This window comes from Stegastes partitus, unplaced genomic scaffold, assembly GCF_000690725.1.
Source record: "Stegastes partitus isolate 25-593 unplaced genomic scaffold, Stegastes_partitus-1.0.2 Scaffold395, whole genome shotgun sequence".
NCBI classification, from domain to species: domain Eukaryota; kingdom Metazoa; phylum Chordata; class Actinopteri; family Pomacentridae; genus Stegastes; species Stegastes partitus.
Window position 1 is genome coordinate 262702 of NW_007578126.1, and position 13847 is coordinate 276548.

At 40.8% G+C, this 13847-nt stretch overlaps 1 protein-coding gene across 1 annotated transcript in view; it reads left to right on the forward strand.

The window, feature by feature from the left end:
- Window positions 1-691: 691 nt before the first annotated feature.
- The window catches only part of fam210b (family with sequence similarity 210 member B), an 18354-nt gene continuing 5198 nt past the window's right edge, over window positions 692-13847 (forward strand). The window contains exons 1-2 of the mRNA XM_008285299.1: window positions 692-1325; window positions 10977-11173. Of these exons, the coding sequence (XP_008283521.1) occupies window positions 843-1325; window positions 10977-11173 (680 nt within the window). The 5' untranslated portion in view covers window positions 692-842. The remainder of the gene's footprint in view (window positions 1326-10976; window positions 11174-13847) is intronic.

Sequence of the window (13847 nt, forward strand, 5' to 3'; positions counted from 1 at the left end):
AAAATGTTATAACATTTTTAAATGATTTACACAGTATCCATAAAAAAACAGCCAAAAATAGTAAATAATGTCCATATCAAAAATCTGTACTTTTACAAATGATGATGATTACAACATTTGAATGTAAAATTGCTTTTTTTGTGTGCTGTATTTCAATCAGCAGAAATAGCATTATTTTGCAGATATTTGCTGCTATTAGAAAGAAAAAATATGTATAGTAAGGACTGAAAATTAGTACATTTTTACATTGTTATTTTACAGATTTTCCCTGTTTTGTCAAATTGCCCATGATATCTAATTCACACGGACTGGATACAATTAAACAAGACAAAACTGTACATCAAAAGTCTATTTTTATTTTTTATTTTTTTTACAAAATAGTAATTTTTCTTTTACAATGTTAAAGAAGGTCGCCAGTTCGCGTCCCGTGAATGTGAGTGTGCTTGGTTGTCTGTCTCTAAGTGTAGCCCTGTGATAGACTGGTGACCTGTCCAGGGTGTCCCCTGTGTCCTGGCTTTAAAACACGTGCACTGTGAGCTCTGGAGCAAAATCCCCAGGAAGTTTCATGATACAACTCAATTACATGAATCAGCACTGTTATACCTTTAAATGCCCCCCCCTCCCCCTCCCCCTCCCTTCAGCCTTTACTATCTGCGATTGCGCGTCAGCCCTCATTGGCTGTGGGAGATAATCGGTCAACAAGAGGACCGGAGGGACCGAGGAGGGCATAGGGCAGCATGTTTACACCTACTTACTGTCATAATTAGGTTCGACAAACCATTTGCTCGCTTTACTCGATTATTTTTGGCCACACTGAGCTCGTCGGAGGGCCGTTGGCGAGAATGTTGTTGTGTCGCACAGGCAGGCAGTCAGCAGCGGCTCTGGATCACGCTTTCAAGTCGGGCTCGTTTCTGGTGCAAACAAACAGACCGAGGGACGTCACTCTGACAGCGCGCACGTTTCAGCGGTACCGGCTGTTGTGCACATCTGTCGGTGGAGTCGATCCAAGCCGTGCATACCTGGAAAAACGGGAGCCGGCGCAGAACTGGGACGCGTCGTTTGGTTTTGTAACCACTGACTGGGGGCACTTAGACCGGGTGGCCACTGTGGCTGTGAATCTCTCCAGAAGCGCGCAACGTGAAGGCGGTGAATTTGATACAATCAGGCGGCAGCTCTCTTACGCAAAGAGGCGCCATAACAGCAGAGGAGAGCCGGCGACGGGTAATGTTTGGTCTACAGGTAGCTGGGAGGTTTCCAGGACCATGCACACCAGAGCTTTATCCACCAAGAGGAGCGACGAGGGACTGGCTGACAGCAACAAAGGGGTAAATAAAAGCGAGTGTTTGTCTAACCCCAGTAACCGCTTAATAAGAGCAAACAGCTCTGAGTCCACACAACAACTGGTGGTGAACACGCTGTCTGGGTCTCTGGGTCCAGGAGCAACTAGATTCAAAACACAGTTATAAAATATGCAAAAGTAAAATAAAATAAAATTTAAAAAAGCCGCCTGCCTGTCTGGACCTGATGCTACGAGTCCACAGGATGCGATGGTGGGAAACAGCGCGACGCTTCGCGTGTAAAAACGCCCCTGTGGAAAACTCATGTTAGCAGGCACGCTTGTTATGCAAGTCTGCATGACGCACACTCTTATGTAGGCTGTCTGCCTGAGCAGCGAATTCACAGTAGTCCATGTATAATTAATCTGCCTTTACAACTTAGAAAGCAGCAAAAGTGTCATAGACAGAGCTGAGGGGCTGCCTGCAGTCTCAGTCAGGTCACTAAACACACTAAGCCTAACCCTAACCCACACACTCACTTCTCTGGCTCCTTTCCAGAGACTCATGGTAAGAGTGAGTCATTTCAACCAAACCCACCAACTTCTGAGTGGGATGTAAATTCACTTTGCTTTTTTGCCATGTGCTCTGTCAGTGGTGAGTCAGCATCAGTGATATAAAAAGATCTGGAGATAAAATTGTGGTTGAACTTGATGCTAAGCAGTTCCTAGAAGGCACAACAAACACTAGTGTGTAGGTTTGTTCGGCTTTATCTTAAGATGTATAAAGGTCTAAGGTTTGTACTGGATTAGGTAGTCACACTGAAGAAAGATATATATGCAGCATCTTCTTTTACGACTTGTAAAAAAAGGTAAATATCTCATTTCTATTGTTGTAATTAAATACAGTTTAGCCCGTTGTGTACAATAAGTTTTTGAGCTGTTTATGGTGACAGATTCTCTTGTCAGGTGTGGCTCCTAAGGACAGTGATCAGATAATGTGACCAGCATACAGACACTCCATTGACCCGGGACTTTCAAAGACCATCGTAAAATGCAGCCTTTTTCAAATGACATGATACGACAGATGATGAGACAAAGACAAGAACTGGCTGTCGGCACACTGAATGCTGGCATGTCAATTAGGTCCAACTGTGCTATTTGCCTTCTAAGAAACCATGTCACACAGTTCTGGATGGATGTGTCGGACAACACAATCCTGTCTCTCAAAATGTCTGTCAACTTCGCCGAGCTCTTCCTTTAGGAAGAGTGGGACAACTTTCCACAAGCAGCATCAACATCCTCGTTGACTCGGTGTGCAGATTTTTGGCACTACATAATGCAAATGGTGGACAGTGACCTGTGAATTCTGGTCAGTAACTCAGGTCTTGATCTTCACATTATTTCACCAACAGTGCATACTTGGAAGACATTATTCTGCTGAAAAGATGCCATGTGTTAGATCAACAAATACTTACTCCCATAAGTAAAAGAGTAGACAGAATTTGATAATGCTGCATTTATACTTTTGTTCAGTTTATTATCTTTGTTTGCTGCACAAGAGGGCACACAACCCACCTAAAGCTTCTATGATGCTTTAAGCTTCATGCATGCAAACTTGCTCACAAAGACAATGCTAACCTGCTGATATTTACCAGCTATAACATGGACTGTGTTCACCATCTTAACTAGCATTAGATATTAGAGCTGCAACAAATAAATCTATTACTCGATCAAAAGAAAACATATCTGAGCAACTATTTATGCCAAACAGCTGCTGGGTTAAGCTTCTCAAATGTGAGAATTTGCTACGTCTTCAAGTCATCTGACAGTTAATGAAAAATCTTTGTGTGTTGCACTCATGGACAGACTAATTAGGCCATTCGAAGACGTCACCTGGCTTTGCAAGAGGTTTACATGCCAAGTTTTCACAAATGTTTCACATTTATTTCATAGTTAATTGAGGAAATAATAAACAGATTATTGGATAATGAAAATAGCGTAGTTGCAGCTTTACTAATTAGCAGAAGTGCATATGAGGCTGATGGGAATGTCATTAGCCTTTTGAAGATATGCAACTACTAACCAAAACACTGGAAACATGACTGGCGTTTAGAGGAAGTATCAGGGATTTAACAAACTCATTAGGATTCATCAACTCGACACAAATATCTGCACTAAATTTCATAGCAGTGCATTCAATATTTGTTGAGATACTTTGGTCTGGATATTTATTATTTATTTAACCTTTATTTAACCAGGCAAAGACATTAAGAGCAAGATTCTTATTTACAATGCCGGCCTGGCAAGTGCCATAGGCACCTGTAGGACGAGTGGGGGAGGGGAACACAAATAAAATAGATAAAATAGAATCAGTAAACGATAAAAAGTGCCATGCTGCTAGAATGGCTTCCAAACGTCACCCTTGAGTCTGAGTTTTAATCTAATCTATTACTGATGAATAACTGATGTTGACTGAAAGCAACAATCGCAAACTGCAATACAAAAATGCTAAAGGCCACGTTTGAGACAAGGCTCGGTGATACAGCCAGAAAAATGTATTACAAGCCTTTATTACAGGAAATGGTCATAGTTTTTGGTGTAATATGATTATAGCTTTTAGCTCATGCTTAGTTTGTCTTTTGCTTGATATACATCTCATCTGGATTCAGGTGAAGGGAAATGGATTACAATAGATGCAGTTGAACCATAGATACTTTTTTAAATATTTAAAATGTTTTTTCCCTTTGTAAAACTCTGGTAAAATGTAAATACCTCATTATTAATGCAACTCAACAACATGCAAGTTTGATAAGTGGATAATGCAGCCTAAGCTGCTAGCCTCAACAGAGCTAAGAAGTAAAGCTACACAGGTCTGGTGAGCTTAATTCTTTGTGACTCTTCAAACCAACACTGCCTCAAGTGTGACTTTATAGTGTTCATGAAGCTCCTTCAGGACCAATACAATACTTCAGGTACTGTCATATATGTAGTAGCACTCCTCTAAGTCATTCAGAGGATTCCCGTTTAAGGAGATAATATATTCTACAGTCCAGTTGTAGGAGGCAATCTGTTGCAGTCATTTGTTCAGTTTGACTATCTTTGTTTCATGACCAGGCAGTTAGCAGTTTCTCTCCAGCTCCTGCTTGACTGGTGAGATCCACCGCTTCAGTATTTCCCACCTCCTTCGTGTATGTGTGTGCGCATGTCAGGGTGCCTTTGTGTTTGCATGCCACGGTGACTTTGCATGTGTTTTTACGTTTGTGAAAAGCTGTTATCAGACACAGCAGTCCCACTGTTCCCCTCCCATGCACCCTCCCTGGCACAACTCCCTTTAGCCACTCGCTCACATGACCCTCCCACAGTGCTGCCTGCCTTTACTTTTAGCTTGGCCTTTCTCGCCTCTGAAAAGCAAAGGCCTGCTCCCTCACCCACTCTGGACTCTTCCATTGTCCATTGTTGGAAGCTCAGTGAATATATTGCCAAGGCTATAGCTTCATCCTAGGGGGCTTGGGCCAAAATTTAGCCAGACAAATTGAAGCAGAGAAAAAAGATCAGCTTGTTTTTCCTATTTTTTCCCCCTCTTCTTCTTCATTGTTTCTACCATCTTCATTAATTGTCTGGCCAACAAGGGAAGACAGTCTGCAAGCAGAATGTCAGTGCAGTAAAAAAAAAAAAAAAGGCATGAATGAAAGTTACTGTCAGTGATAAATGTCACATATTGCAGTGAATGGACAGTGGGCCTCTATCTGCCGTTATTTTGGATGCTTTCAAGTTTGAAACGATATATAAACTGGAGCATGACTTGTGGTTTTGAATTGCAGAGAAATTTGGCACACACATTCATGTTTCCTGCCATAAACTCTGCAACCGTGGACCTGTCAGCCAACTATACTTTATACGTTGCACTAATTATCATGCTAAAATTCTAAGCTAAAATGGCTACCGTGGTAAACATAGCTATTCAGCAGTTGCATGGCGACATCATTGTGAGCGTTTTGATATCGGCATTGAACACAAAGGTCAGCTTTGCTAAGCCTCATAAATCTTCTGTATATTGCCATTCTATATTATATTTTATTATTTTATTATTACATTATTATTAGTATATTGCTCATTTCTCCTGTATGATCAGGATAAAATTCTCGGACACATTTTTCCTAACAGCTTGCATTTTGTCCTCTTCACTGTTCAGTTGACCTAGATTTGGTCGACTATAGTAATTATAGATTGTCTTATTAAAAGAGGCCACAGCAGGCAGTGTTCTTTGTACTTAGTGAGTTGTCTTAGCTCTGTCAGCACAATGTCAATATTTAGCCTAAATATAGATTAGATTTAGAGGCAAGAGGTATTTCCTGTTTTCTCACAGGTAGCTTGTGTTTCTGCTTGACAGAGGAGGTATTAGATGACTTGCCTACAAAAGGAACTGCTGGACAAAATGCCCTCCTGCCTACTAAAATGCTCTAACTATGGTCTCTGGTTTATTTCAACATTCTTAATCAAACAGGAAAAAAGTACTTCAATATGGGCAATAAGATAATATCCTTAGTTATAATTGAAACTCTGAGTAAAGCTGAAGGGGTGCCATAAAAGATATTTTGTTGTGATTGCACCACTATAGCAGGGTGATCAGGTAAATGGACGTCCTTGTTATCAAACAGAAAGTATTACAGGCTACAGTTGTAGATATTCTAATGTGCTGAACCTGTCTGCTTCAAATATGGCTTTGAGCACCAACTCATTTGTGTCCAGACCGCTGAGTATAAAAAACTCTAAAGGTCCCATATGTTGAAAATCCATTTTTATTGTGTTTTGAGGTTGTTATAAACTTGGAGGTACAAAATAAAAGCTGTTAAGATATGAAGTCACTTCCGTCATTCCTAAAGGCCCCTCACCACTAGATAGCTTTGCAAGCCTTTAAGAATTTTACTGAATTGCTACATTCTAACTGAAAAACTAACAGTCATCTAACAGTGGTAAAGGCAGGGGACACCGGGACAGGTAACGTCTATCACAGGGCTACACTTAGAGACAGACAAGCACTCTCACACTCACATGTATGGACAATTTAGAATTACAAATTAACCTCATTAAATTAAAAAAAAAAAATTCTTTATTTTTTCAAACCAAATCTTCAGACATTTTTGCATGTACCCAATCAGCAAGAGTAATCAAACTGACACAAATACTGCTGAGATAAATGTTACATAAGTAAATATCATTTTTATTTCTCAACATGAGTTGTTTAGAAACCCACACACACACACACACACACACACACACACACAAAACTTCCACAAACCATAGGTTGCAGATATAAATTTGAAAAGGTAAATTTGATATACAATCAAACTAAATACAAGTATTTGCAGCTATATACAAAGCAGGTGTGGCTTTTTTTCTGTTTTTATTTATGCCACTCGCAAATATTCAGAGATCAGCACAGTGACTGAATATTCGGACATTCGGCTATTCAGGTCCAGCCCTACATGACAGTGGCACACAAAGAATACAATAGTGATAGCCTCACTGGCCTTGGACATGAAGGCCCTCTTCTTAATTTTAAGAATGATTTTAGTCACATCCATAGACTTGCTTTCGAGTGATATTCTCATTTATTTCTCTTTTAGATTTTCGCCCATTTCTTTTCCCTTTTTTATTAGTGCTACCTGCTGCCCTTCTCTCTCTTATCTTTCTTAATCTACATTTATCTTACTTTTATCTTCATTCCCCTCTGTGATGTTGTCTTTTTAATCAGTTTTTAAAATCACTTTTACTAGTACACCTTTCAAGAGTGACCCAGTCTGTGCTTTTACATTTTTATTGTGTGTATTTTTATATTTGAGTGTTTGCCTGTACTTTTTATACATTGTTTTATTCTTATGTAAAAGCACTTTGTGAATTGTGTTCTTAAAAAGTGCCATACAAATAAAGATTATTATTATTATTATTATTATTATTATTATTATTATGATCTCTTATTAATCCATGGCTTATTGTTTGGGAAAAAAAATGTGATTATATCACACCAGCATGTTGTTTACAGTTATGTCACCTGTGGTCTAACCCAGTCTAACTGGTGACTTTCACGTTTTGCTGACCGCACTGAAGCCCAACTGTTGTCCACATGGGCGAGGTCAACTATGAGCAGCCTCATCAGGGCTGGGGGGTCGTGTCACCTTGTAATGTAGCTGTAGTAGAACCATTATGTCTTCATGGTGCATTCGCAAGCACTCGGGCATCGGAGCTCGTTATTCGTAGTATCCGGACTTTTGCTCGGCTGGCCACAACCTTTCATATACATATTTTTATGTATATGAAAGGTTGTGTGGGGGGGCCCAGTGATCCGCCACTGCTCCGAACATCTGGGGAACTGATGAGCCAATGGATTCATTGTATTAGTTTCAGTGTCACCACAGCAACAACAAAACTGTAGTATTCCATTGTGTGGCTAATACTGTCATTAGCTTCAATCCTATGGCGACAGGTCAGACATTGAGAGAGCATGGCAACATTAAGACCGATCTGAAACCAATAAAGAACAACTAGGCTGGCTACTGTGTTTTTTTTATGTCATATGTTGTGTCTCGGAGCAACATTTGCCAGCATTTACAACTGCTTGCTTTTCTCCTGCTCTCTGTGCTCACATATACTGCATTGTAATGCAGCTAAATTACCAATAAAGCTGTTTTCTTTTACATATTTTTCCATTTCTGTTGTTAGACAATGGAATGAGTATGAAATACTGACTAAGCTGCAGCCCATGAAGATGTTAACAAGGAGGCACTGTATTGCCATTTCTAAGCAGCTACTATGAACCGCTAAACTATATATCTTATCGCAGCATGTGACAACTCATCATAGACAAGTTAAAAACAACGGCTGTGCTGTGAATTCTGCGATATTTCCACATAGTATGATCACTCAGAGAGAAAATGACAAAAGTGGCATTTTGAACTGAAAAATTGTGACACATTCTAGGGACTTTTATTAAGTTGCTTAGTATGGGTACAATATTAGAGCTGTAAAGTGCTCAAAGAGGGCTCCAAATGCTTGCTCTGAATTTGGTGTTGTTTACTTAGACTTTGGCCATATATTTCCTGAAGCAAGCAGTTTTATTTTAACCATAAACCACACAGGGAGGCTGTTGGACTGCTCTCAGGGGGTTGGAATGTTCAAAAATACTACATCTGTGATTTCATGTGGATTATTTTTTTCTCAAAGCTATGATACTCAACTCTCACTTATCTTCATTAGGACCCTATACTGTATATACATTCAAGTAACACTAATAAAGGTTTATCTCATCATCAGTGTCTAGTGCAGTATCACTGTCAGCCAATCATTAAGTAAAATGATTGGATTGGAAGGAGTTTTATATGTGTATGCTACAAACAAGCATAGTGTCTGTGGCAAGATTTTACAAAGTGTTCACAATGCCTCAACACTACCTGGTTTTTGCATGTGACAATTTGTAACCAAAAGATTGATACTTAAAGGCTTTATTTAGTCAAAAAGAACTGATCTCATGCACTACTCATTTTTATTGTTCCATAATATAAGGTTGTATACTCTCAGATTTGAAAAACTGTCTTAAGAGTCAGTGTTTGTATTATTTTGCTAACTCTGCAGCCCACATCAAGATCTTAAACTCTTACAATCTTGTTTTACGGGTTCTGCTGCTTTAAGCGTGGCTGGAGTTGTAAAATGTAACCATTAACACTTCAGACAGATGGAGGTTTTTACAGCTGTCCTGTTTACAAACTACAGGCTTCCTCAGGTCAGTGCTGCGTTACAGTCTGTTGTGGTCTTATTGCCACTGTTGTGTGTTGTAGTTCACTAATCTGCTTCACACACTGTGGAGTGACCTGCCTGCTCTCTGCTCCATGTCAGACAGCTGAATTGTGTCTGGTGCTTGTTCATCTTGTAGAGTGGTGTGTCTGGAGGTCACAAACACAGAGTAATGTGTTTGTGCACTTATGAGAGGCTTTTTGTGTGTATGCGTGTGTTGGAGAAAGTGACTGACTTCTTTTATGAGTATGTGAAAGGGTGAGTGATAATGGGAATCACCTCAACCACACAGCAGCAGTCTTATGTTTAATCAGCTGACTCGGCTGTGTCATGAATACACAAGGCTCATAAAAGTCATTGTTTGACCTACTGCACACAGCACAATCACAGCACACAGTTTACTCTATATTATAATGCTACATGCATTTTTGAACTAGGTGTCTCCAAGATGGAGTTTTGTCTGTGCTTCAGAGATTCTGCATAACATCAGAAAACCCCCCCCCCAAAAAAGAAGCAAAATAAATCTTTAGGTTTACTCTAGGGCTGCACAATATATAATTTCAGCATGGACATAGCAATGTCAATGTTGATTCAAAGAGAAGACTCACACAGTTCTCTTTTTCCTTGGTTGATGTACAAGAGAAGTCTGTCAGAGAGACCATAATTTACTCCGATTCAATGGTTTTTGGATACACAAAAAATTATTTACAAGACAGACATGCACGTTGTACATATGCACAGCAAAAATGAGAGAAACATTAAAAGGGAAGATTTATTTGCAAAAAGACACGTAACATCAATTGTAAGTAAATAGATGTCAACAGTGTCTTGCAATAATTGCTACTACATGAAATTCAGTTAACTAACCAACAAACAACACAACTAGTTAGTTTAACCACTTAAATCAGCTAAGCCCTGCATGAGAAGATCTGAATGCAAAGAAACAGGTTCCAAACGGCCTTTCTGTGGTTTTTAAAAACATTTTACATTTTACAGACATGTAATCTTCCTCAGCCTGCCTATTCTGTAGTACGTAGTGGTTAGGCTTTACCACACTATCATTCTGCTATAAGAGAGAAAAAAAAAAGACACTTGTTTGTATTTCTTTAAACCGGTTGCAATCAACTTGAGCAGCTCTAAGTGAAGGACGCAGCTTAGATGTTCACTCAAAATAATGATGGGACAGTTTTTGTGGAACATTTGCATGCAGGGAGACAAGCATCTTGGTTAAAAAAAATAATAAAATCCTGTATTTTTTAATTTTGCAAAGTATACTGTAGAAAAATTTAATATCACAATGTAATTTCTCTCCCCTTCATATCATGCAGCCCTATTTTGGCAACATCTGAAGATGTCACTTTGTGGTCTGTATTACTCTGGATTCATGTTCACTAAATGATTGACATTTTTTTTGAAATTGTAAGGCTTAGCATGCAAAGTGGATCAGTGTGTCGCTGCTACCTGTAAAGGCATACAGCAGTAACCCTGACGTTATTATGCACAGAGTTCTTGATGTTTACTTTTATTATTGCACCTGTAAATGTTATTATTTTATGTCCAGATACTGCATCTATCAACAAGTCTTGTCCAGAGTAACTCATCGGTGTCACAGTCATCTGTGTTGCAACAGTTTTTGCCTTTTGGCCTTGTTATAAACTACACCCACATTACTCCAGTATCCCTTTCAAGTGACACTCTTCACATTAGTATTCTGAAGAGACACACACCCCACAATTTTAATTCACCTCCTCTCTGTCATTCATATATCTTCTCTCTGTCTTAGTCTCCATGTAGTCTGTCTTCTGAACCAACACACCACATTCACCAGAGTTAGATTCTCACTTCACCCTCTCATTGAAGTTTGTCCTGCTCACTCCTTCCTGTTTTGCTCTCGTTTTTTTATTGTGTCCAGGATGTGCAGACTTTGAAGGAGCCCTCTACTACCTCACCTACTGAGAAAAGCCCAGGAGACATGGAGCCAGAAGGAGGAAAACCCACCAAGACACAGCAGCTCAAGAAAGTCTTCAAAGAGTATGGAGCAGTGGGAGTTTCCTTTCACATTGGGATCTCCCTCATGTCTCTGGGAATGTTCTACCTCCTAATATCCAGGTAATAGAAAAATCAGGTCATTGCTTTTGCTAGGACTGGGACACACACATAGTTCCAGGTGGTTAACACAATACAATACTGAGTATTTGTGTTTACCTTTTATTTATTTTTTCAAGAGCTGAGGTCATGAATGAATAAAATACACTTATAGTAAAGGGAAAATATCAAAATCTGGCAACTAAATCGTTACCAAACAATTTCTTCACCAATATGTTTGTAAAGGTGTGTAATAACATGCCTTAAAATGTTGAAGTTCAACTCCCATGGAAAACCTTAAAAAAAAAACCTGCTCAAGTTAGGGTACCGATAACCAATTGACGAAAAATAGATTTTTTACAAATCCGGCCCTAAGTAACTTATGAGGGGTCAAATCAGGTTTTTTTTCCATGATTCTGAGTTGATTGTTAACATTTATATTTCACCACAAACACTTCTTTGTTGAAAAAGGCCACACTCACTTTTACATTTACATTCACACTAGCCTATATTTCATATACTTACACACTGCTCAGAAAATACAGGGAACACTAAAATAGCACATCCTAGATCTCAATGAGTGAAATATTCCAGTTGAAAGTCTCTATTAATTACATGGTGGAATGTGTTGAGAGCAAAATAACATTAAAATGATCAATGTAAATCAAAATTATTATCCCATGGAGATCTGGATGTGGAATGAGGTCGCGGATGTTCTCTTGAGGGATCTCCTCCTAGACCAGGGGCACAAAAACTTGGCGTACACACTTTTCCACGCTCACGTTCAGCTGTATCAAGAGTGAAATGATCGTGGAAATGTGTAGTCCTCCATGTCAACTCCTTGACTGGCGTACGCACGTTTCTATTGCTTTTGAGCTGTTGGTGAGTAAATAATTTAATTGTCTTAATATTAATCCCTCTGGCACACGTTAAGCATGTGCGCCCTAGACGGGCATCAACAGCTGTTGTGGCAGACCGGAGAATCGGCTGACGCCGGGGAGACTGGAGGAATCCTGTGGGTCTGTGACATGAGGCTGGGACTGCGTCTCACAGTCTTCTCCTGCCTCATTGCCTGTTGGAAAATAATACATTGAGTAATTTGACATGAGAGAAAGTCTTTGATTTCCTCTTTGATATCCTGGCAAGATTATGCAAGAACCTGTATGTTGTTTGGCTGTGAGCAGATTATTATATGACCCGTATAATGAATAAATCTGTGAGTTACACAACATATATTTACCTTGGGGGGGTCCGAGTGACCCACGTGTGCTCCCACCACCCCTGTGACAGCAGTGTCACCCACAATAGCAGCGACTCTCCGCTCAAACGGGGTGAGTTCCTCCTGGTTACTGTTATCTGATCGTGCAGAGCGGGGAATCCCACCTGTCGGCCCTGTTTGTACCAATTTGCATATTTAAATTGGGGGCGTGGAGAGGGAGGAGTCTGATACTCCAACATGTGCGGTTAATTCCACGCTGAGTGAGATGTACAAAGGAAATGTGCTTTAGTTCATCTGGATTTTTTTGTGCGTACACAGTTTTCTGGATTGAAGCGTACGCCACGTTTCTGTATGAAATCCATGCAAATTTTTGTACATGTGGCGCCTGGATTAAAGCATCAGTCAGTGGTGCATCGTGGAGTTGGTGAATGGAACAAGACATGATGTCCTAGATGTGCTCAGTTGGATTCAGGTCTGGGGAACGGGCTGGCCGGTCCACAACATCAATGTCTTCATCATCAGAAACTGCTGACACACTTCAGCCACATGAGGCCTAGCACTGTCATGCATCAGAAGGAACGCAGGGCCCACTGCACCAGCATATGGTCTCACAATGGGTCTGAGGATCTCATCCTGGTACCTAATGGCGGTCAGGGTACCTCTGGCTAGCACGTGGAGGGCTGTGGGACCTCCAAAGAAAAGCCTCCCCACACCATTACTGACCCACCACCAAACTGGTCATACTGAAGGATGTTGCATTCAGAACGTTCTCCATGGTGTCTCCAGACTCTGTCACGTCTGTCACATGTGCTCAGTGTGAACCTGCTCTCATCCGTGAAGAGCACAGGGCACCAATGGCCAATCTGCCAACCTTGGTGTTCTCTGGCAGATGCCAATCTCCCTGCACGGTGCTGGGCTGTAAGCACAAGCCCCACTGGTGGACGTGGGGCCCTCAGACCACCTCATGGAGTCTGTTTCTGACAGTTTGAGCAGAAACATGCATATTAGTGGCCTGCTGGAGGTCATTCTGCAGGGCTCTGGCAGTGCTTCTCCTGGACCTCCTGCACAAAGAAGGAGGTAGCGTCCTGCTGCTGGGTTGTTGCCCTCCTACGGCCCCCTCCACGTCTCCTGGTGTACTGGCCTGTCTCCTGGTATCTCCTTCATGCTCTGGACACTGTGATGGGAGCCATAGCAAACCTTCTCGTACTGATGTGCCATCCTGGATGAGTTGCACTACCTGAGCAACTTGTGTGGGTTGTAGACACCGCCTCATGCTACTTCTAGGGCTAAGAGCACTGACAAAATGAGAAAGTGACCAAAACATCAGCCAGAAAGGATGAGACCAGAGACATGATCTGTGGTCACCACTTACAGATCCCCTCCTTTATAGGAGTTGTCTTGCTAATTGCCTCTCATTTCCACCTGGTGTCTGTTCCATTTGCACAACAGCAGGTGAAACTGATTCACCATCAGTGTTGC